Source organism: Cryptomeria japonica, chromosome 4 (assembly GCF_030272615.1).
Source record: "Cryptomeria japonica chromosome 4, Sugi_1.0, whole genome shotgun sequence".
Lineage (NCBI taxonomy): Eukaryota > Viridiplantae > Streptophyta > Pinopsida > Cupressales > Cupressaceae > Cryptomeria > Cryptomeria japonica.
The window spans coordinates 344,619,029-344,645,245 of NC_081408.1; the positions used below are offsets into that span (position 1 = coordinate 344,619,029).

Sequence of the window (26,217 nt, forward strand, 5' to 3'; positions counted from 1 at the left end):
ATTCGTGTTATGATGTACAATTATTCTGTTCTATGAATGCTTAGTATATGCAGGTACTGCTGGGTTATTGATTATCCACCACTATACCATTAGGGCTAAACAGGCAACATGGAACTGTGGACTTTGCCAATGAATTGCAAAAATTATCAATCATGGTTCCTGACCTTTCCCAAAGAAGACTCACCTACTTAGTGATTGAAGGGCTTAAGGAATCAATTAAAAATATAGTGAACCCCCTAGAACCACAAACCTTCAGAAAAGCAATACAGAGGGCCATGAAAGTTGAAACCAACTCTTCGAAGGAAAAACCCAAGAATCCCTCATCTAAAATGCAACATAAGTATGAAGGATCGAGAAAAGACAACAAAGGAAGAGCATGTTATTTCTGCAAAGGGCCATGGAGTACAGGGCACCAATATCAAGGCAAGGATGCCCTCGATCAAAGAGATGAATTAATCAAGAAAGGACTGTTTCAAATGTAAAGAATCATGGGGACGTGACCATCAATGCAAAAGAGGACAAATACACAAAATAGAAGAAGCTTTGGAAGAAGAGACACCTAGAAAGAGAGCAAGAATCAATAAAGATGCGCATGGAACTCTAGCAATCATTTCTCAAGTAAATAAGCATAGACCATTCAAAATCAATGGAACATTAAAAGGGCAGAAAGTAATTACCTTAATGGATAGTGGGGCTTCCCACAATTTTATCAACCAAAATCTAGTGTTGAAAAGGAAATTGAAGACTCAAGACTTCAGGGGATTCAAGATAGCATTAGCAAATGGATCCACTGATCAATGCACCAAATTTATTCCCCAACTATAAAATTAAATATTAAATGTTGTATGCAAATTCAACAGGTTGTGAGTTCTTCAGCTAAGTGGAAATGGTGTACATACTCCTTCATTCACTCGGTTAAGCACAACCATCTGAGTACACTCTAATCTTTATCTATTGTCACATAATATCCCTGAATACAATGAGGGTCTGACAAAGAAATGGGATCTAAGTCTTAAATGTGCTAGTTTAGATGCTATAGTTGCTCGATTGCCAAAGTCTCTATAAATGAGATAGCTTTTGCAAGTGACATAGCTAGTGGAAGTGGCACTCCAATTGATTGTGGTTCAAATGTAATGTCCCCAATTTCGGCCTAGGCATTCGAAGATAAAATAATTTAATCAAATTAAGTTGTCTGAATTGATATTTTCGTGCAACTTGTATTTAACTAATTATAGTTAATAGCTGTATATTTTAAATGCTTGGCACCAAAAATAAAATAAAGTGAATATTATAAGTCACTTTATGGGCAAAAGTAAATAAATATTTTTTAAAAATTATTTTATACTTATTTTCCAAAAGGTTATAAAAGGAGGTTGGGGAGGAAAAAGAATTTATTTTGAGTATTGTTTATTTCTCTATAGGGGATTTGTGCCTATAGCCAAATTTCTCACCAATGGGATGAAAAACCAAAGGTTTCCTAATGGAAGAAAACCTAGAAGGCAATGCAAATGAAGCCAAGGGTTGACAATGTACTAATTAATTGGGATTTGATTATGAAAACCATCAGAATTTATTGGTGCAATTTCATACGAAATTGCCCTTGTGCTAAAAGATCAAGATTCAAGGGATTTGTTCAATGACGAATATCTTTCTCAATGTTGACGATTTATTATCACAAATTTATTAAGTTTCATGAATAAATAAAAATTTGTGAGCACCAATATGGGTTATTAAATAGATTGTGTGATAGAAAATTTTTCCTTAGTTTGGCATGGTTTGTCTTGCTGGAAAGACAATTACCAAAGTTTTGGAATAGATAAGAGTATTGTTAGGAAATAAATGGGTGAACACCATGCTAAGGGATTTGCAGTTGGGCATTATTGATATATGACAGGTTATAAGATGATTTAGTGAAGATAATTGCTGTGCATGATTCCTTAGATGGTGGTAGTGAGCTTATTCTACCAAATCGTGGGGCATACTGTGTCATTGGTGTGAGCTTGGGAGTGGCTGGGCATTGGAAATACCAGTTTTCTAGGCATTCATTCCTTCTGTGGATGTGTGTAAGTGTGCTTGGAGGAGTCGTGACACACCCTTACAGTTGGTGTTTCCTTATTTGCTGGAATTGAAACCTTTTCTGGGTGATACCGTCTCTATTGCTGTAGACGTTCATTCTGTCTTTAATGTGGGGCTGAGAGGAGTTGTTGCAGACTTAGCATTAAGGTCATAGGTTCACTCTAGTTACTGCTTTCAAGATAGGGAGAACGTGGTATTTGGAGCACCATTTCCAGATTTCATCAGGGACTATAATTGCTTGTTTTGAATTCAGAAGTTCATATTCATTCAAGTTGTAATCTGCACTTCATTACTGCAGAATGTAATGGATTGTGTCATCAAACTTTGCTTAGTAAAAATGTAATGTCCCCACTTGAAATAGGATTTAATTATATATAATAATAATAAAATTAAAATACAAAAATAACATTAAATTTAAAATATAAAAATAACATTAAAATTAAATATAATTAAAATTTAATTAAGTTAATGAATGGTCAAAAGACATGGAATGAGAAGTTGTGACTCCCTCAAACATGACATATAAAAGGGAGAAGAGAACCTCATTTGAGAGGGGGATAATTTGAGAATCAGAGGTGCAGATCTGATTTAAATAAAAGTGCAGATCTGATTGTGAAGGGTTGTGTCCCTTTCCAAGGGCAGAAATAATTAAGTGTCACACTCTTTCAAAGGGTGCTAATGATGAAAGGGTGTGTCTCTTGCCAAAGGGCATACATGATGAAGAGGTGTGAACCTTCCCTCACATGGAGAGATATAAAGGAAAGGAAACAAAGTATCGAGTGAGAACACCATCGATCAGATCAGATCAGAACTGTTATTAAGTTACAGGCAGTAACATACTTGTTCTTGGTGGTACGCATGGGATTCGATTGATGAATGAGACTGATGGAGGAAAATAAAAAAGAAATTAGGGGAGATTAGGCATTAATAATTCATAAGAATACACAGCAGATCTGAACATACTGTGGTCTGAGGTATGTGTTTCCTATGCAATAGTCTAATGAATACTTGGTTAATGATGTGTTGTTTACGATTGCTTTTTCTATCAGTACATTGCTGATTCATGTTCTGTTATGGCTTATGACTGTCAAATATATAAAGGGGTAGGAATGTGACACGATATAGGATGCTGTATATATACTCTGCCTAACTATTATAACCAGCCTGACTGATGATGCATTGTTATTATGACTGCTTAGAATAGCATAATAAATATAAATTGTATCTGCTTAATACTGATTCATGGTATACTGTTGTTTATGTATGTCATTATAGTAGAGTATGTGCATAATACTGGATTCATATGTTCTGATGGTTCTCAGCCTGACACAAATGTTAATATTATAATATAAAGAAATTAATACTACATTTATTAACAATCATTTTAAAGTTCATATAAGACATAAGAATGTAAAAGTAATCTCGATTTACTACTGATAACTTCATTGGAATATCACAAATGGTTCATTGTATATGAGGGACTCTCTTAAGTACGCCACTCCATAGTGGATGTCTAAACCCTACCACATGGGGCCAAGAGGGGTGTAGCATCTGCTCCTGGGCTTAAGAGAGGAGGTGGTTGTGATGAGGGGGAACGGCAATAGGACACCTCACTGGGCATGCCACACCATGATGGATGTTTAACACCTGCCAAATGGAACCAAAAGGGATGTAGCATTTGCTCTTGGACCTAGGGTGGAGGGCCTCTTGGACACCCTATCCAACCAGCCTACCCTAGTGCACTAAGAAATTGGATGATAAAAAATGACAACTAACCTACAATCTGATTTTATCTAACAAATATAATATTAATGGTAATTAATACATTAAAAATTTATATCACTCAATCTAATTAATCAACATATGTTTCAGTTTATAAGTATTACTTCATATATGTTCTCTAATTTTGTGTTGCAAGAAAAAAATATGCAAAGGTACTCCCATTGTAATGTTCCCTTTTCCTCAATGACCACACGAGAGTTGATTAGCCTATTTCACGTCATCCTGATAGGCTAATTAGGAGATATAAGGGATGATATGCTGGTCACGTCACTAATTTCTATTGGTGGAGAAATAAAAGGTGGAATATTATTTTATGGGATATTATATTATTATTTGGTGAGAGAAGTTACTTTATGTTATAAAATAAAATTATAAAAGTAAAGTGACTTTATGAGTAAATAAAATAAAGTGATTTTTAATCCCACATTGAGAGTGGAAGCTCACCATTGATTTGGAAAGTTTTTATAAAGGAGCCTCATCCTTCTCCAAGGGACATTATGTGATTGTTTGATACTTGATATTTCTCCTTAGTTGTTGGTGTGACAGTGACAGCCATTTCTGAGGATGAAACCCCTTGGATATTTGTAGGTTGGAAGGAAACCCAACTCTACTTGTCAGGTGGATTCATTCAGAGTTTATCATTGAGCTTATTTGCAGAATTTTGAGCAGATTTGTGGAAGTTCCAGCTAGGGTTTGGACACAATAATGGAGCTGTGTTGCAGGTTGAAGGTTACATGAATTTATATGATATTTCTAGCTTGGGCAACCCCTTGTAGGCCATGTCTGGAAATGGTTGCAGAATTGGGTGTGTGTTGCATGTATTGTTTGTAAATTTCTGAGTAATTGCAGCATCAAATGCTATTGTAATAAGTGCCAAAGTTCACCATTCCGATAGTAATATACAAGGGTTTACTGTTCCATTGTGAAAATTCTGTTATTTATATTTGTTGCCATTCTTCTCGTTGCATGCACAAGAATATTGAAGATATGAAATAAACACCAAGCATATATCTAAATGAATTCATTAATTCCATCAAAATCTAGACATTGGGATATTTCAATGGTATCAGAGCTGGTGATCTTGCCAACCTGTTGGGATTTCAGCGTTGCATCTCAATTTGGTGAACACCCAGAATAGTGCATGTCAGTTTGGTGAGCTTGCATGTTAGTTTGGAAACTACACAGATCTTGCATGTCAGTTTTGGCGACTATCCAGATCTTGCATGTTAGTTTGGCGACTACCCAAATAGTTGCATGTTGATTTTGAGTGTTGCATGCTGCTTGTAATCAATTGCATGTCATAATATATGGTTGCATGTTGCTTCTTATCAGCTGCATGTCAGAAATTATGGTTGCATATTGCTTCTAATCAATTGCATGTCAGTTTGAAATCAGTTGTTTCAGCCACATAAAAGAAGTTTATAAAAGGTCACAACAATGGGAAGATTGCCACCTACTTTCCTTCTGAAATCAGCATCACATACAGCATGTGTAAAAAAGGTTACAACAATCGATAAAGGCGGTACAAGTTCATCAAGGAAGGATAGAAGGGATAGTATAAGTACACAAAGAAATGATCGACATATGGATGAGCTTATGAATGGTATGAATGACTTCTTTCAAGCATTTCAAAAATATCAATCGGATATGTTATTATTGTTAGAGAAATTGCTTTTGGAAGAAACTAAGAAGATGGATAAGAGGCATAACAACAATGAACACATTGAAGTCACTAAGATCATTCCAATGCTGAAAATTCATTTGAAGAAGAGGCACATGAGCAATCCATTGAGGACAGCCAGGTGTGGTTTGATAAACACATGATAGAAGATGAAGATGTTGATCACCCGCAATCTTATTTCATGACAGCAAGTAAAGAAGAGCATGAGGGAATAAATCTAACTCATAGTAATGCTGATGACAACTTGTTTGTGCATGAGTTGGATGGGAGGGTTGTTGAGGAAAGACCTGTAGACCAATCAAAAAACCAAGTTGCAAGAATGTTTGATAGAGGACAAATGGCTGAGGGGATGGAAGACACTTTTCAGGTGGATGCTTCATGGGGAAGATCATCTTGTGCTTTGACATCATATCATGAGAAGGATTGTTCCTTGTTTGAGTTTGATGCTACCCCAAAATCAGAAAGTTCCGATTTGTTGATTAAGAACAACGATTCTTTGATGACGCTTGATGCTACCCTACAAACAGAAGAACCTAATTTTATCTTTGACAGTACTTCCTTGATTGGGTCTGGTGCTACCATAAGCTTGGGAAGCTCTGATTTCTTGTTTAGGAATGATGATCAAATACTTGTTAGCAGTTGCTTGACTGATTTTGACACCATCCTAAACTCAAATTACTCTAATATTTTTATTATTGACAGCAGCATTTCAGTTAGGGTAGTTGGCATCCATGAAGTAGATGGTTTCCAGTGGAAGTGCAGTGGCACACCTATCATCATGACAAGGGTTCAAGGCAAGTTTGAAGTTTGTCATTTTCAGCTAGAGCCATTTCTTGAAGCAGCATTCGGTAAGGAATCTTTCACCATGAAGGAAGGAGTGTCTAGAAACACTAAGGCTGCGCATGACTTCAATTTTAAATTGTTGCTTGGCAATCACAATCTCTTTCCCTTGCATAGCCATGAGATTGCTGCCACTTCACATGAGGATGAAGGTACTCAGACTTTGTGCAAAAGAATGCATGGAAAAAGGAATGTTTGTTTGCATCAGGAGGCATGCATGATCGACCTTCTTCAAGATAAGAGACATTTTCTTGGAAAGTGTGAGTTGCAGATAAGTCGTGAGATTTTAGATGGGTATGATTGCATGAGGAATTGGGGGATTGGCATCAGGATGTTTGATACTTTGCTTCAGTGGGAGTTTGATGAATTACTCCACAACTCAAGGCATGGCGAAGTTTATATCAGAGTAGCACAACGGATTGGTGGAGCAGTGTTCTTGAGGTTGATATGGGATTCAGGCATTTGGTTTCAGCATGCAGGTGCAAATTGCTTGAGGGCAAGCAATCTTCAGGAAGGGAGGACTGTAATGTCCCCTTTTCCTATGGGGAAGATTGTCTTTAAGATATTGATCATCACTATGGGGAAGATTGTCTTAAAGATATTGATCATCACATACAGGTGAGATATCTGATCGAAGCATATACATTGCATGGAGATCGATGAAGACTAGGAACATCAATTAATAATAAAGATGAGTGTAATCGCCAAGCATCGATGGAAGAATTTAATGATACTTAAGATTGATGGCAATATCCATAAGTGGTGAAGATCATTATGAATCAAGGGACAGCAACTAATATTGGTCATCAGTGATAAACAATGTTTCAAAGATCGAATATGATTGAGGACAATTGACTAAGGCACGAACAGATAGCAATGGAAGTCAGTGATGAATATAAACCATATCAATGATCGATCCCTAAACTCATGCAAACACAGAACATCCAAGAATGTTAACTAATCATCTACTGATCGATATTTCATATGGCGGTTATGTCTAACCAATAACAAAGCCATCGATATGAATACTATGCAATCTGTTTAAGAAGACAACAGTTGGTAAGGAGGATAATCATAATGAAAGGATGCGATTAGAAGGCAAGTCTAATCAATAATCAAATGGTAATGAAGTGGCATGATTAGTAAAAAAAGTGATACTGAATGGACATCAGACACATAATTTGGCAACATGACTTATCAATCCAACAAAAATAAGATATAAGAAGGCAATCTCCGTCATTCAAATATGATCGATTGTGTTTTTATCTTATTTCTTAATTAAGTTTCGAAGAGCTTGAAGTGAGCAAGGGCAAAGGCCCATAGTCGGGTGCATATACCAATCAGATTTATATCAGAGACAGCCCCATCGTCATTGCAAGTATTCATTGCCACGATCAGAAACAGCATATCATATAATTGTTGCAAGTGATTATATCCCTATCAGAAACGGCAACAATATCGCTTTTAGCGATATTACCTGGCATACATTTGCATGTATTAAGAGTCATATTAGAGACAGCAAAATAAATATTGCTTTAAGCAATATCATATCTCATTGCATATTCATATTGCCATACTTGACATAGCAGAGATCCTAAGAGATCATTGCACTTAGTGCAAATCAAATTAATTCACTTTCAGCATATATATTATTGTATATATCAGAAATAGCAAGTGATATTGTTCTTATTCTCTGTTACATAGTTCAATTGCAAAGATTAGATAGTGTAAGTGTGAGGAATTGAAGTAATTGTCCCGATATTCCAAGATATCCAAAAAGAGGATATTACATACTTATTGGCAATTATGAGTATTACTGTATCTATATCTTATATTTATTATAATATCAATTGTAATTTTGAATTTTCATTGTATAATGACATTTTGATCTACCAAATGACTGAATCATGAATTTACGAGTATTTTCATTTGTGCAAATTATGAATATGAGGTATTTAAATATTCTACTTATTCGCAATTATGAGTATTACTGTATCTACATTTTATATTTTATAATATTGATTGTGAATTTTCATTGTATAACGACTGAATTATGAATTTATGAGTATTTTCACTTTTGCATATATGCATGTATGTATGAATGTATGTATGTGTATGTATGTATGTATGTATGTATGTATGTATGTATATAATTTTGAATTTTCATTGTATGATGACATTTTGATCTAACAAATGACTGAATCATGAATTTATGATTATTTTCATTTGTGCAAATTATGAATATGAGGTATTTAAATATTCTACTTATTGTCAATTACGAGTATTACTGTATCTATATTTTATATTTTATAATATTGATTGTAATTTTGAATTTTCATTGTATAATGACATTTTGATCTAACAAACGACTGAATTATGAATTTATGAGTATTTTCACTTTTGCAAATTGTGAATGGGGTATTTAAATATTCTACTTACTGTCAATAATGAGTAATACTGTAATTTATTATATATGTATATATACATATATGTATGTATGTACGTACACACACACACACATATATACATAATATATGTATGTATGTATGTACACAAACACACACACACCTAAGGCCTTTGGTGGGTTCAATAATGGGAGCAAGTGGTTTGACAATTGCAGTGGCATCCATCTATGAACAGAAACCTCCCACGAAACAATGGACAAGCACCTCAAATCATGATACTGAATGTCAGTTGATAAAGAATAATAGCTCAAACCACCATACAGAGAGTGGTATCTTCTCTAGATCTCATAGGAGATAGGATATGTGAAAACAAACTGTCCCTTAGCCTCCACCTCCTTAAGGAATAGAGCTGGAAAATCATGTCAACATGGAGAATATGGTGCTCAATCTCAACTCATTACTGTTCCTTAGCCTCCACCTCCTTAAGGAAATAGAGCTGGAAAATCATATCAACATGCAGAAGATGGCAGTAAATCTCAAGTCAGAAATGCTGGGAGCACACCCTCAGAAAAAGCTATGAAATTTTTGCATGTTAAGTAAACTAGTTAAGTAACCTACTGACTTTTACAAGATTTTTATACTCAATTCAAATAAGTTCAATTATTTTCAGTTCTTGAAATCCATAAATTTTGGCTCTGTTTTATTAAATACATGCATAGTCATTGCTTCCTGACGCCAGCATCTACTTTTAGGTTGTATGCATACTATATTTCCCAGTTTGTATTCAATTTTATATGCTCCAACTAAATGTTCTGCTATGGATTTCATTACCATAATTTTTTTGGGACAAAACCAAAAGACATTTTCCACTAAAGAGCTCTGGAGAAGCTTCACGATTAAAAGCTATTGTTATAATTAATAAGAATCAAACAAAAAATCATTCAAGCTCATAGCTCAAGCATTTTCTTCTTCCAAGGTGCAAAAAGTGTCACCCCAATTTATTTACAATGAGCAAAGAGTTGAACTTTTAGATATTTGGATTGGTTCTTTCATAATGAGATTCCACTTTGATCGATCAATGTTCTAGATACTAACTGCAGAAAAGAATAGGATAGTGAACAAGAAACCTATAGAAAGAAAGAATGATGATAGAACCTTATAATGATTTTTATTAGAACATAAACATTTCAAACAAATATTTTATACCTTAATGGAAGCTCTTTTCTATAAAATAGATCTACTTTGCTACCCATTCCATTCCATATTCCAGCAAATTCAACAGCTATATATCTGCAAAACAATTCCAGAGGTCAATCAATTAATCAACTGTGAGACAAAGCTGCATCACAGCAGGGGAAATTTAGCTTTTCTTAGCATGAGTCATATAAACCTAAGAGGGCATCTCCAATATAAATCTGTAAAAAAGGTTTCCCAATACAAAGAAGTTCATACCCTCCACCCAAAATAACAACTCGTTTTGGAAGCTCTTCCAAACTCAATGCTTCGTCTGAAGTTATTGCTAAATCCTGCACATTAAGCAACAAAAAAGGAATGGGAGTGGAGATAAAATACAGTAGTTTTATAATGTTATAGCACAAAGCTATCCATTAAACAGCGCTGTGAAGTGCATTGAACAATCAATTGATAAAACAACTAGTTTACTTCTCTTACCAAATCAACCAAATAAATGCTTACATAATTCTCCTTACCATGACAGCACAAATTTTATGTTCATTTTACTTAGATTCCAAAGACAGTTGGGCAGCTCTATAAGATAGAAACATAATATGCATTTCAGCAGATCTTTACAAATCTACAACAACTAAGCATACCATCCAAAAGTTCAACATGCACTACAACTCACCCTTGACAAGACTAAGACCAGTTTGCCATTTTGTTTTAAAGTCAATTTTCTTAAATACCTCCTTCGTGTTCTTTGTATTAACTAATAGAAAAGGATTATGATTATGGGTTAAGAAATTTTAGTTAGATGGCAACATGGAGAAAAATTGTTCTTCAAACAAATTTGTAAAATTCCTACAAATAGATGACCATTTCATCATCTTAAAATGGTTCAGCAAATAAGTGTTAAATAAGAGAAATTCTTTGTGTTACTTGTAAATTGGAGAGAAAGCAACATGTCCAAGAAATTCAGGGACATGAATGAAACAAGAGACACATTTCAAAAGCCCCTAGAAGTTCATAGGATAAATCTCACATGTCACCCCAGAAGTTTGGAGCTCCCTACCTCAAAGTAACAAAAGAAATGATTGCTTTTTAGAATTAAAAATATTCGGTCTTTACAGTGTTGAAATTCCAACCAAATTGTCTCAGTTCTGTTGTGCAATGCTGAAATTTCAGCCTTGTTTACTCACAATGGGGTTTACCTCTTATCTAGTTTTGTGTTGCAATAACTCAATTTTCAGGTGGTTCTTTTGCAACACATCCAGGAAATTCAGGGACACTGCTGAAACACGGAGGACACATCCCAAATGCCCATAGAATTTCCCAAAAAATAGGATGTATCTCACATATACCCAGAAGTCTAGAGGTCCCCACCTCAAAGCAACAAAAGATATGATTGCCTCTAGAAAAATGTTTTTCCTGGCCTTTACATTGTTGAAATACCAGTCACATTTTCTCAGTTATGCCATACAGTGCTAAAATTTCAGCCTTGTTTTCTTACAATAGGATTTACCTTTTATCTAGTTTTGTCTAGCAATAACTCAAAATTTTCATGTGGTTTTTTGCTGTTATAGTTTTGTTGACAAACAATTGTCTTACACATATTTGATAGAGCATTATATGTCAGTATAATTATATTTTGCACCTTATATTTGAGGGATCTTAGATCACCTATTGTAAGAGGCATTCGAGAAAGAAAGAAACTATCTCATTGCATTCAGAATGTCTAGAATATCTAGGTTACCCAATGTCTGCACACAACTGCTTAACTGCATTTTCTAAGTTTAAGCAATTAGAGTGTTCCCATGCAAATTTTAAATTATGGGAAAAGGATAATTTGGAATCTTTCCATATTGTAATGAAACAGCTACTATTCAGGAATTAAAAATAAGTTGTGTAAAAAAGGAGGCTGGAAATAAGTAACAATTGCATATTGTTAATTTTTACGTCTGCTTTCAATTTTATTTCCAGATTTTAACTGCACAATTTTTTTTAAATACTATTACCATAAATTTAATACAACTACTTAAAAAAAGCAAGAAAACTAAGCATTCATGGTGTTAATGTAAATAGCTAATGTTGGACTCCTTTAGGACCGACGCAATTGTCCAAGGCAATTTCACGTCGATTTAATAAAACAGTTAAAGGCAATAATTAAGAGTTGTATAAATATATTGTGCCGATATCATTTAATATCCAAAACCCGCCACCCTTGGTACGTGCAACGAAGAGACACGATGCTTATGATGGCCGACTCTTGGAAGAGTCGTGATGAAGAAACACGATGCTTATGGTGACCGACTCTTGGAAGAGTCGTGATGGTTGGAAGAACATATCAGGTGTATATAAGACGTGGTCTCCATCCGCCAAAGGCATTGATTGATTATTACAGAAAGCAGATCAGATATATATTATTTCTACAGCAGTTCGTGTTCTTCTACAACAAGACTAATTTCATTCTTCAGCAACGCACTCTTATCATCAAAGGATATTAATTGATATAGAAGGAAGACCAATAAAGAAGAGATCACTATATAGCAGTCTTAAATTATGCTGTAGTTCGAATTGTTCATTGCAGTCTAGGGTGAATGTATTTTGTCACATAGCTTCAAGGTGTGAAGCATCTCATTGTAAAAACTCTTGCCATGTTATTAAAAGTAATTGAGACTCCTTGTTGCTGGGTTTTTTACCTTCAAATGGAAGGTTTTTCCAGGATAAACCTTGTGCAGTTGTATTTGAATTACTGTCTATATAATCTGATCATAAAACTTAACACATGGGGCCAACAGCTCCACAAGTAATTCCTAAATAAGTTGAGCAATGGTCGCTAGCCAAAATAAGCTCAGCAGCTGCATGGGGACCTGTCCTTAGACTTTTTGTTTCATCCAAATAAGACACTTTTTGTTTCATCCAAATTAGACATTGTAAAGTCAACTTATCATGATTTTCCTGTAGGCTTTGACTTTCTATTTTCTATTTTGTGGGTAGCTCATTTCTTGGAGGACAATGACATAAAAAGGACCTCACAATAGCATTTAGAGAAATCAAAACCTAGAAATCAACTATCTATTTATTAAAAAAAAAAAGTTGACTTAAAGAACAAAATAGCCCATTCACCCATACAACCTGCACAATGCTAATGTCCATCCAACATATCGGATTCCCATTTAGCTATAATAATTAATTGAAATCATCTAATGTCGAAGAAATTTAGAGCACGAGGTCATACACAATCTTCAAGGTCTTTCTATTATAATATCGGACCTAAGTTTGACCAAGAGGATGGTACCAGCCTCTCTGGGGTTACAGGAGCAAACTGCATTCCCTTGTGTAAACAGAAAACTTGTCAAAGATTACAGAGAAAGCCTTTGAAGTCTTCTTTCTTCCATGGGTCCAATCTTTCCATGGCAAGCAACAATGAATTCCCAAAGTTCAGCCCTATCAATGACCACCAAAGGCTCCTCAACAAAATTGTATTGCTAACAGCAATGCCATTGTTGTTTCATCTAAATTCTTGGCACCTACAGTTAATCACCATATGTAACAAGATTTTTTGTGAAATGGGCAAGTCATAGAGGAACAAATGCACCAACTTATAGAGGAGGTCCTGCTTGTAGGTATGGATCATGCTTGGTACAAGCCTGAAAAAGAGCTAATGAAAGATTACATGGATGTTTTGGCAAAGAAAGATGTTTTTGGAAACAAAAGTCTAGAGAGTCTTGGATTAAGGATGGGAATATAAATTCTAAATACTTCCACAATGTAACAAAGGTAAGGGGAGATCGGAACCAAATTTCAATACTTGGGTTGCTAGCTAGGGATGTCATTGAGGACCCTGAAGATATTAAAATCCAACGAGTGGATTTCTTCACAATAACCTCCTCAACAATTGGGATGGATTTAATTTGCATTCTTAGATTTTAGTGCTTAAGAAGAGTCCACGCATGATCATGGCAAAACAAAATAAGATGTGACAAAGGCCTTTACTACAATAGAACAAAATAAGATGTTGATGGAACTAGCATTATTTTAACTTCACCCTGATAAAACTCTATCCCCAGATGATTTCCGACGAGTTTCTATCAAAAATGTTCGTAGATTATTGGGCAGAATATGATTTCTACTATTAAGGATTCTACGAAGAAATCAACCCTTCTTCAAGAGGTCAACAATACATTCATCACTTTAATTCCCAAGAAAGAAGATGCAATTATGTTGAACGAATTTTGGCCAATCTCTCTTTGCAATATGCTATATAAGATCATGGTTAAAGCAATGGCTAACCAGCTCAAAACATTTTGGCGTTCATTATTTCTGAGATAAGATAAGATAAATTTATTAATGTCCAACGGAAAACCACAAAGCGGGTCCAAGGAACTGCCAACAACCAGAAAGGGGGCCAGCCCACAGTAGGGACACCAAATGGTGCCAAAAGAAAAGCAACAAAACACTAGGGACAAACAAAGCCAAAGAAACCAAAAGAAAGAAAGAAAGGAAAGAGAGAGGGGGAGAGGGGAAGAGGGGAAGGGAATCCCAGCCTGGACAGCCCAAACCCACCGACCCCTACTACAAAATTTGCACCGCAAAGAACCTCAAAATAGACGTGCAACCCAAAGAGCTGGCAAGAGGCCCAGAGCCCTTATGACACTTCCTGGAAGGAGAGGAGCACCGCTGCTGAAGGGAGCCCCTCTTGGAGATCGCTGACCGATGAGGGCTAGGGGGGGCCAAGTTGGCGCTTGGTGCCACAAGCTGAGTGAGTCTCAAGAAAGGAGGTAATAAACCGGCACGACTGAACAATGTCATGGTTCCCAGAGCTAGACGACCTCCTGAATGTAAAGAGCAAGGCACCTCTAGTCAATGTATCTAAAAAAGATGGAGAGGGACTGAGCTTCCCAGAGTAGGCAGTAAAATCTACCTCTGATCTCATAGTAAATAGGGCAATGGAAAATGAAGTGCTCCTTAGTCTCGACCTCTCCCATACTACAAAGCCTGCAAATCCTGCTATCTCTAATTAACTGATGATCAGTCTCAATGCAGAGATGATGAGAGCCCACCCTGAAAGAGCCAAGGGGCATCCGAAGAGAATGGATTTGTCTCTAATAGGTCAATCCTAGATGGACTGTTCATTGCTCAAGAGGCCATCCACTCTATTCAACACACAATGTTGGCAAGCATGCTTATGTCATGTTCCCTCCTTGATCATTATTTATATCCTAAATGAAACAATTACTATTATTAATTGATATATTTATCAATGAATGATTAATTGATATTATTAACTGTTTATTTATTTATTAAAGATTATTATTTAATTAATATTTATTTAAATAATAATAATGGTATTCTTGAAATATTCAAATAAAAATAAATTAATATTATATTTATGTATGAAGTGCTTAACAAAATGAATAATGAGTGCTTAACAAAATGAATAATAAAGTATGACTGAACTGCATCAATTCCTAAATTGATTTAATAACCTGATTCATAACAACTGTTACTACCATCGAAGAGTCAAGGGACACGTTGGAAAATAATGAACGTCTCTTATTAAGAGACGTCTTGCTTGGTGGAGATTAAAAGGGATCAGACCCTCCCTTGCAATAGACACGGAGAAGAGAGGCAATCACTGAAGTCAATAACAGGGAATTTGAGAAGGAGGTTTTATTACTCTTGTTTTTATCCTATAATGCTCAGAAGAGCCATTTAGCAGCCAAGGAAGAGATGGTGTTCCACCATTCCCTTTGTAGGCTAGGTGCACAAGTATAGAATTATCATTCCGATTAGGGCGTCAATAAGACATAGCGGGGACACAAGGTTAACTAACAGAGAAGACGATCAGAAAATGACAGTCATCTCCCATATATGTATATTCGCATAATCGCAGAGATTACATTTTGAAACAGTGGCTGTGTATATATAACCAAGTCACTTTTCTTATACAAAATACATTACTGATCTACTCCATTATAATTGTACTAAAAGAGGATAGGTTCGCAGCAATACCTGGTCGATTTATATCCTACCATCAGTATTTATATCAGACTTCTTAGTTGCCGAGTCCCTAATAATCTTATAAGGGTTAGAAGGTTTAGAGGCGGTACTCATAAACTTCTTTACTAAAACTTTCTAATTGACAATTAAAGAAAAGAATATAAAATATATATTTTATATATCAATACATTTCAGATCAGATCAGAACTATTATTAAGTTGCAGGCAGTAACATCTTTGTCCTTAGTGGTATGCATAGGGACGTGCTTAGTATGTATGCTTGATAAAAGGCCACTGATGTTCCTATGCAGAGTTTAATATTATTCTGAATATTAATAATGATATAATGATTATAAATTATTGTAATACTGGAACTGCTCTGCAGTAATATTTGCATATTAATAATATCTAAAAATAGATAAAAGTATATGAATATATATAATGCTTTGATCAGAGAAATAATATTAGAATATAAATCAGACGAATTATTAAGCTAATATCAGAAAGAGGAACATGTTTTTTTGTTACGACTGTCAGTATTTAAGAAGTTGCTAAAGGAGATGTTTTCTCGTAGGGGACATTACAATTGGTTTGACACTTGCAGTAAGAACTATGGATAGATGAACAATTTATTTATTAATAGTTATATCACTGATTTGATTCAGGTCGAGGTGGAATTTTCTCCTAATATATTAAGTTTGAGTCATAGGTATATTAAAATACATTAATTATCGTTAAAACATGCCTAAACCTAGTAGGGGACATTACAGCTTGTCAAGATTGACATCAAGAAAGCTTATAATCAGGTGGATTGGAGATTCTTCCTCAAAATGCTTGAAGCCATTGGATTTGCTAAATAGTGGTTAAACTTTGTCTTTCACTACATCTCAAGTCCTCGAATTTCAATTCTTCTTAATGGATCCCCTAAGGGTTGTTTTTCAGCTTCTCGCAACCTTTGGCAGGGTGATCATCTTTCACCCTTCCTCTTTATCATTATGGTCGATGCTTTGGGCAAAACTATTCAACAAGCTTCCTCTTTGAGCCAGTTATAAGGAGTTTGAGTTACAAGTAAACTCCCTCTAATAACCCATCAGCAATTTGCCAATGACACAATGCTCTTTGGTGCAACAAAAAGCCAAGATGCTCAAGTATTTTTTTTTCTTCTAGAGATCTACTCCAAAGCTTCAAGGCAAGCTATCAATGCCACCAAATATGAAATCTTTTTCTCTTCCACGATGCCAAGAATTGAATTTGAGATCCTCCATGTTCTTAAATTCCATAAGGTCTCTCTCCCATGTAAATACCTAGGTCTGCCATTATCTATGGGGATCCGAACGAACAAATTATAGAACCCTCTAGGGGACCAAATTTCAAACAAATTAACCTCCTAGAAAGGTCATTGGCTATCATGGGCTAATAGAACCACTACGTTAAGAGTAGTCATCTCTGCAATCCACATTAATCTAATGTCATCTCTCTCTCTCAACTAAGGTCAATCAAAAACTGTCCCAAAAAATGCAGAAATTCTTTTGGCAAGGTAATGTCAACAAAGACAAGTTAGCACTCATTTCATGGGACAAAATTTGTCGACCCAAACTAGGAGGGGGATTAAAATGATTGTCTTCCTAGAATAAAGCCCTAGGGGTGAAACTAATATGGCGAATGTTCTTGGAACCTAACTTGAAGTGGGATCACATCCTTTAACATAAATATTTGGGAAACAATCATCCTTCTAGCATCCTCACTACCAAAAGTCTCTCTTATGGCTCAAAGATATGAAATTTATGATCAAATGCAGACAATGGTAACAAATTTCCTGATATGGGATATACACAAGGGCTGTTAAACTCTCTTCTAGGAAGACCCCTGGAATGGTCTCTAGTTAGTGGATAAAGTGGTAACAGTACTGTTGTGAGGTATTCACACATCGCCCCATTGCAAATGGGGACCCCCACTTTTCCCTTTCTAGGATTAATCCTTTTCGCTTTCTAGGTTGTCTTAGAGTCCTTGCTATTAATCTTTGCATTGAAGGGATAGAATTTCTTGAGTAGCCAAAAATTCAGGTGGAAAGGGATTGAATGAGGAGTCTTCCCTAGGGTCAATTTTGAAGATTAATTTCACATGGACATTGAAGTGACTTAAGAATTGGAAGTTTGGATGAATAAAGTATGGGCAAGTGGAGAGATTGAATGAAGTGTCTACATAGGGTCATGTCCCTTGCTGGAGCAAACTTGCCTTAGACCTGTCCTTTGCCTCAAGATTAAAGCGAACTTGATTCATGTCCCTCCTAAGGTCCAAGAGCGAACTTGTTTCATGTCCTCATCAGGGTCCTAGAACAAGACTTTGTTTTAGGTCCCGTCCTTCTGAAGGTCACAAAGCGAATTTCCTCTATAGATGTTCTTAAGGGCCGACTTGATGATGCTTTCATATGGAGAGGTTGGGAACTTAAGATGAGGTAAAAGGAAGTGGTGAGTTTCAAGTCATGTCCTTGTAAAAGTCCTAAGGTGAACTACCAAATCTTGTGATAGAGGTCCTGTCCTTGGAAAGGACGGTGAGCGAATTTCTCATATATTGACTTGGTCCTTGGAAAGGACAGTGAGGGAATTATGTTTTGAGTCTTGTCCTTAACAAGGAAACTCTCATCAAGGACATTGAGCGAGCTTCTTCACTTAACCATGTATCTTACATCAGCTTGGAACGAATGAATCTTATAGACCTGGTCTTTGGAGAGAGCATGAAGCGAGTTTTGATAGGGCTTGTCCTCCTTAAGGTCATAAAGCGAATTTTCAATTATAGGGCCTTTCCTTCCAAGGGACATAGAGCGAATTCCATATTTGAAACTTGTCCTTGCCGAGGGTCCAGAGCCAACTACTTGACTTGTCCTTGCTGATGGTCTAGAGCGATCTACTTGCCTTGTCCTTGCTGATGGTCTAGAGCGAACTTGAGTATGTGTCTTAGAGCGAACTTTGTTTACAATTATGCCTTGTCCTTACCGTGGTCCAAGAGAGAACTTGATCATTTGAAGTTGTCGTTAGAAGGGTCATAGAGCGAAAATATGATTATAGGTGCTGCCCCTGCCAAAGACAGAGAGCGAACTGCATCATAGGTCATGTCCCTACCAAGGACAAAGAGCGAACCTCACTTTGACCTTGTCCTTCTTAAGGACAAAAAGTGAAATTTCATATAGGGCCTGTCCTTGGAAAGGACATGGAGCGAAACACCTGACTTGACCTTGACCGCCCAAAGGACATAAAGCGAGCTGATTTGAAGATAGTGTACCTTGCTAAGGTCACCAAGCAAATTTTTCTGATATAGGTCTTGTCCTTCCAAGAGACAGAGCGAACCTCAATTATAAATCTTGTCCTTGCAAAGGATGATGAGCGAACTTCAAAGATTAAGCCCTATGAGCAAAATGCATATTTGAACACACATCAGCAAACTTCAAAAAAATCAATACACATCAGCGAACTTCAAGAATTGGGGTATATTAGCGAATTCAAGCACCTAAGATTGAATGTTATGAATGGACTTCACAGCTTGACCTACATTAGCGAACTTCATGATCTAAAGAGTGTGGCCGAACTTCATGAAACAACGGACATCAATGAACTTCAAGATTTGATACACATGAGCGAACTTCAAGAGTAGGGCTAGATGAACAAACTTCATAGATCAAGATGGGTGAGCGAATTCCGACTTGTACTTAAAAGATCAATCAATCTCTAAGTGAAATTCAAATCTAAAGAACTAAGTCGGCCAGCTTGAAATAATGGTTTGTTATCAAAGCAAGTCGGCCTCACCCTAAAAGGACACATCTCATTAAGACACCCATATAAGGAGACTTGAAGCAATCATTTAGTCACCAATTCAAAGCAATCCTTTCCCCTAGAGTGAACTTGATCAGCAGATCAGCAGTCCCCATCAACTCCACCAATCAATATCAACAACAAATCTGATTCAGGAAACATATCATCAGCAAATTTGATTACATCCACAGTGAGTTCAGTAAGCATCAACATCAAATCTGATCCACAAGCAGCAACTCCAATCATTGGTGACAGCAAAAGTCACAAAAGAAGAAGCGAATTCATCAAGAAGACAACAAATTTGCTTCAACCAAGGAGTGACCCCTTTTATAGATGCTCTTATTAAACCTGCAAATCACATGAAATCACATAATTACATCGAACTAGGAGGTTATGATATAAGGGATATCATATGTATTTGATGCTTGCTTATTTGTTTTGCAGAGATGAAGAAACAAATCGAGGAGATCATATTGGACGAGGATTGAAACAAGTCGCTCCAGGATCAAATTTCAACATCAAGGTTGAAATACAAGGAAGATACACTCAAGGGAACTTCATAAGACAAACATAAGAAGGTGATTATACAAGAAGCACTCACTTAGACAAAGACATGAACCACAACACCAACTCTGACAGCACCAAGGAGTTACAAAGAAGGAATTCCAAAGGAGAAAGGTAGTGGTGACATCAAGAGTTCATTCTAAGGTACATCAAGACTTCAAAACCAAGATCTATACTTTGAACTTCCATCATTGAAAACCTCAAGAGTATAGTTTCAGAAGAGTTAATCAAAGTCAAAAGATCATCATCATCGCGGAAGCTAGATAATGTTGAGTATCAAGAAATATTCCTTCATGATGATCTATCAAGCCTACAAAGTACAAGTTAAAGGTGGCGTCCTAGTCATCATCCCAGTCAACATTTGCCAATCAAAGAAGATCCACATCGGCATGTCTTGATTCAGCGAGCCTGATTCCTCTATGATGGCACAAACTTTGAGACACCTACCCTTATTATCTATTGGTTATGCTAAAGTGTGTAATTATTTCATTGGCCAAATTTAGTTTGTTGTAAAAAACCCTAATTAGGGTTTTCATTGTAAAATTTTTGCCATTGATATAGATTCAATCCCGGCCATTCATTGTAAATGAGCTCTCTATATAAAGCTCAAACTCTTCATTTGTAAAAGTTAATAGCAAGAAGAATAGCGAATAGTTAGTAATAGGAGAGAATAGAATAGCAATTAGAATAGAAATTAGATTAGGAGAAGGCAAAGATTGTTGCCAAACCTAGTTGTAGAGAACAATTGATTTCATTGAAGTTATGGTGAATTTAATTTGTTGCTTCAACAACTGCAAGGTCTTTACTTCTCGATTTACTTTCATGTAATTAGATTGAGTGGAGGAATTTGTTGAATGTATTCATGTGGAATCTGCCTAATCCATACCACTAGCCTCTTGCTACTTGTGTGGTCAATTGGAATGATATGAGCTTAACTCCGAATCGTCCTACACTCATTGCTTATGCATTAACTTGAAAGGTGATCAATGTTTGATGAAATTGATTCGAACATCCTTGAAACATTCTTAGAAGATTGCACTGAGCTTGTGTCAAATTGTTCAGTTTGATGGTGAGACCTCGCTTAGTAGGATTCCATCTAATCATTCATCCATCTTCTTACATTCTAGACCCTAGAATAGACTCTCTCAAACCCTACCTCTTTTGCTCATTTTTATCTTCCAATTGAGTAGATAGGACCTAAGTTCCAGCAAATCAAGCATTCGGGCATTTGAATGTAAGTCCCCTTGTGATTCCAATATAATCACATCAAACCAATGAGCTTATCCACACGTAGTGACCCTACATTCAAGAACCTTGGAGTCTTCTCAAGTGATCCTTAAGCTAATATTCAGCATTTGAGAGATTTTGTTCAAGAGAGGATAAGATACTCTTGGGTATTTTATTTTGTGTTCGCATGTGCATAAAAAATACATCAACAAGTACCCTTGCTTAAAGGAGCTCTCAACAAACATGGGGAGTCTATGTTCGAAATATGCACACGAAGTCATCAAGGATGGCATTTCTTCTTGGATTTGGAAAGATTTCACTTCCCTTGGTCTTTTGGGTTATGAAGTTGAGGCATTACAAGCAATTTTGCAAGAGAGGTGGATTGCCTTCAAGATTGCTTTGGATATAATTCAATGGAATGGTGGTAAAAATGGCATCTATAACTCCCAGGATGATTACGGATGCTCAAAAGAAGCAACCTGGTTACAAAGATTCCCATCCACCTCTGTTGGAACAATAAGTGCCTCCCCAAGGCTAGGACCTTTTCTTGGATTGCTCTCCACAAGAAAATTTAAACAAAAAAAAAGTTTCTTTGTATTAGATACCATGCCCCTTTCAAGTGTGTGCTTTGGAAACGAACTGAGGAATCCATTGATCATCTTCTCCTAACTTGCCCTTTCGCTTAGGAATGCTATCTTTGGCTCTACGCCAAGCTAGGATGGAGTAGAGCCCTTCTGAATGATATTCTAAGCCTATTTCAAAGTTGGCTAGTTATAAATAGATTTTTTGTCTACTCTTGCCTCTGGCTTATCAGTCCTTCCATAACTCCCATAGAGAAAAACCAAAAAAACTTCTAGGACAAGGATATGCACCTTCCCTCTTTGCTCAACAAAGTGGAAGCAGCCATAGTTGAAGTCAGCAATAGCAGATTGCTCCTTTCTATTGGTAGCTCCACATTGACTTCTTGGGATGCTTGCATTCGCCAAAACTAGTTCGACCTTTTCCTTCCCCCATTGATTGAGCTGGTGCAATTGATCCCCGGCTCTAGTATTCTTTGGCAACCTAGCAACCTCCCCAACCCGGATGGGATAAATTGTATTTCAGTGGTGCCTCTCATGGCAATTCAGGACCTTTAGGAGCTAGTTGTATCTTCAAATCCTCCCTTCCACTATTTAAAGGCAATAACAATGAGGCCAAACTTCAAGCTCTCATTCATGGGGTAAAACTATGTCAAGCTCTATGTCTATCTAATCTAGAAATCAAAGGGGACTCTTTAATTGTCATCAATGCAATTCAAAGTAGGATCAATCCAAGTTGGAGGCTTTAAGCTCTTCTCAAATAAGCTTTACAAATTATAGTGGAAATACCTAATACTATTGCCAATCATGTGTATCATGAAGCTAATAGAGAGACAGATCTCCTATCGAACATTGCTATAGATGGCGTGACATATTTGGATATGACACAGTATATGAGGTGGCATGATAGTGTTGTCACAATACTTGTGCAACAACAGTTTCCAATTATGATGGGTAGTACAAAAGTTTAGGGTATCTCAAACCAAGGGAACGCGAATACTCTCCTTAATCCACATTTAAATCACCCATCTTTTGCCGTGGGACAACAAGTCCTTTATACGGTGGTCACTGTCTAGAATAGACATGGCAGACTGTTGGCCTACGCATTTGACTTTTGCCTTGTCAAACCTACCTATATAATGATATATGCGCATGCTTAAGATTTAAATCTGTACAAATCGTGTACGACTCCTATACATCACAATGCTTCAATAATGGTTTTCATTACCATTACCATGGAAGGCTCACTTTGCTCATGCAAGATGCGTAAGAAATAGGCTATAAATGTCCCTAGCCATAAGTGCCTTAGCATTAGAAGCTTTCCAAATGACAAGGTGAGCTTTGAAGTAGACATGGACACCCCAATTCAACTTCTAAGTCCACAATGCCACATGGCCTTTCTCAGCTATATTAGAAACCAGCGTTTAAAAGTGGTCTTTCTAGCCCCCAATGTCTTAAGGTCAGAAGCCATAAAGATAGTGTTAGGGGAGGAATTTATGGTTGCAAAGAAGAGTTATTGCGTCAACACAAACATCTCGTCATGATTTGTCGCTTCACTGTTGGACTTGGGTGAGTCGAAGGCAATCATGTAGGTGCTAGCTCCTGAAATGTTGAAGAATGACTTTCTCAGTCCCATTGACATCCCTCGTTTTCTCTATGCTAGAGCACAAATGGTTTGGTTTTCATTTCATGCCAACTTTAAGTCCACCACACTACTTAGCCAAAGCAGTCGAAGGGTGCTCCTCGAAGAAAATCACTGACCTTGAACCCACTCGAGGAACCAAATCGATGTACGTCTTTGTGTCTGGTGGCGACAAAACAAAATGTTGAGGATCAACCCTCTCTGATGGATCCTTGATCTCCTACTTTCTACAACAAGTGTGGTAGTTTAACTAGGTTACTCTTTACATCAACTTTGCACGATACACTATAACTTGTTTTATGTGCTCTTTTAGGAGCATTTTTGTTTCGACTCTGTTCATAGATGTGTTTTACTATGTTATTGCAGATCCCAGAATGTACAATTGAACATATATTAATACAAATAGAAGCTGGATTGCAGCTTACTAATCCAAACAAAAAGATTAATTAATTGAAATTTCAAACCCATTCAATTACCAATTACTTGACTCAAAAATGCAATGAGACTAATGTAAAAATGAGTTGAAGAGGCCAATAAATATAGGTAAACATTCAAATATTGGTTAGTTCATGGATACATCACATTGTGTAACCCAACATATTGGATACTCATTTGTCTATATTTATTATCAATTGAAATTCAAAACCATGTATCCAATATGTTGGATAGACGTTGCCTTACAAACATACAATAATCAAGTATAGAAAAAAAATATTTTGGAAGTGTTTTTTTTTTTTTTTAATTCAATTGAAAATAAATAAATAAACAAAAATACAAGATAAAATTGTTAAAATGTGCATATGTGCTAACATTTATAGGGAGTGTGGTATAGCACTTCCAAATGCTAAATCTAATGAGTGAATGCAAAATTTTCTCACACACCCTTTAATTGTTATGCATTACATAAACACGCACAAATTCAGATATGAACAAATAAAAAACATAACACGATACACCAAGAAAAAACCCACACCAAAAGCCAAAGCTCAATTGTATTATCAGCAATGAGTTACAAAACAATGTACAAAGCCAATGGCCTTCAAAAGTAATTATAGCAACAAAGAAATCTGGAGAATTTTTGGCAAATAACAACTTCTTAGAATATATTCAACCTCACCATACAAAATACACTAAAATGCCACACATTTATAGAGCTCCACACATCAATGGAAAGCGCCCACGGTTTCCAAAACCAACTCATATGCTCAAAAGGCAAGTGGTGTTAAAAACAAGTTGCTATTTCCATGACACATTGCACATTGATGAGTCCTATAATTGCCACTATTTCACCTGATTTATTTCTACCTTTATCAGACTTTTATATGTTTAAACTATATCCTAGACCATACTTTTGACGAGTTAATATATATGACCTGATTATATGAATATGTTGTGTATTTCTATGGTTGATATGATGTTAATATCTTGTAAGTGATGCTAATTTTTATAAGTTCTTGCTTTTAAAAAACTAACCCGCAACTTAAGGATTAGCAATCAGCCCGCAACCAAAGCAGATCAAACCTTGCTACATGAATGGAAGGAATCAAAAGAATATCAACTAGAATGTGACTATAATGAAGATGTGTTGACTGTCTTGCAGAATAAATGCATGAAGGAATTATAGGAGTTTGTGGGAAGATAGAGTTAAATTTCATTAATCCACATGCATGAATTCTTGCTCGTTCTTGTCTTGTGTTAATGATATAGTGTCAGTAGCAATCCTTCTAACCAACTGAAACAAATATGTAAATGGCCTATCGGCCTTGCTTGTTTATTTAATTCAAAGATCAACAAACAGATTATTGTAGACGCATATATCTGATCATGTACTTATGATCGATAGTTAATTATGATCGGCCAAATTGCTATCACCGATTTGTTAATAATCGAATTGATTGTTTATTAGTTAAGTCATAAACCGATTATAAGTGAATCGGATTATTAGAAACCATCGGGACTCTTGAGAGTAAAGAGTCACGACTTCTCAGGAAGTCGTTTAGTATCATATATCAATATGATACGATGTCATTTGAACAAAGATTGATTATTATTTATAGATTCAGCAAATGTAACAGGAGTTCAATCAAGTTCCTACAGCAATAAAGATAGAGACGTGGATCAACCATACATTAATCAAATCTGCAGTTCAATCAGAATACGTCTAGGATTAGAGACAGTCTGTAACACAGAAGGATAAATAAATCAAATAATTATCTGTGCATACATCCATGATAGATTGAACAACATTCATCATCGGTGGTATACATTCAAGGGAAAGTGAACATTGACTATTATCTGCTTGCTGTCTAGTCACTTTTGTGGGAAAGTTGGAATAGTAATAAACTGTATACTCTACTGATAAAATTAAAGAAAACTATATTCCTCAGTCTGATCACAAAATCAACATCTTGTTGATTAGTTTCTTATTGGAATAAGTC

The 26,217-nt window shown here is 36.0% G+C and overlaps 1 protein-coding gene across 1 annotated transcript in view; it reads right to left on the bottom strand.

The window, feature by feature from the left end:
* The window catches only part of LOC131063618 (glutathione reductase, cytosolic), a 186,736-nt gene that overhangs the window by 113,580 nt on the left and 46,939 nt on the right, over positions 1–26,217 (bottom strand). Inside the window, exons 7-8 of the mRNA XM_057997498.1 lie at positions 10,237–10,310; positions 9,991–10,074 (exon numbers count right to left, since the gene is read on the bottom strand). Of these exons, the coding sequence (XP_057853481.1) occupies positions 9,991–10,074; positions 10,237–10,310 (158 nt within the window). The remainder of the gene's footprint in view (positions 1–9,990; positions 10,075–10,236; positions 10,311–26,217) is intronic.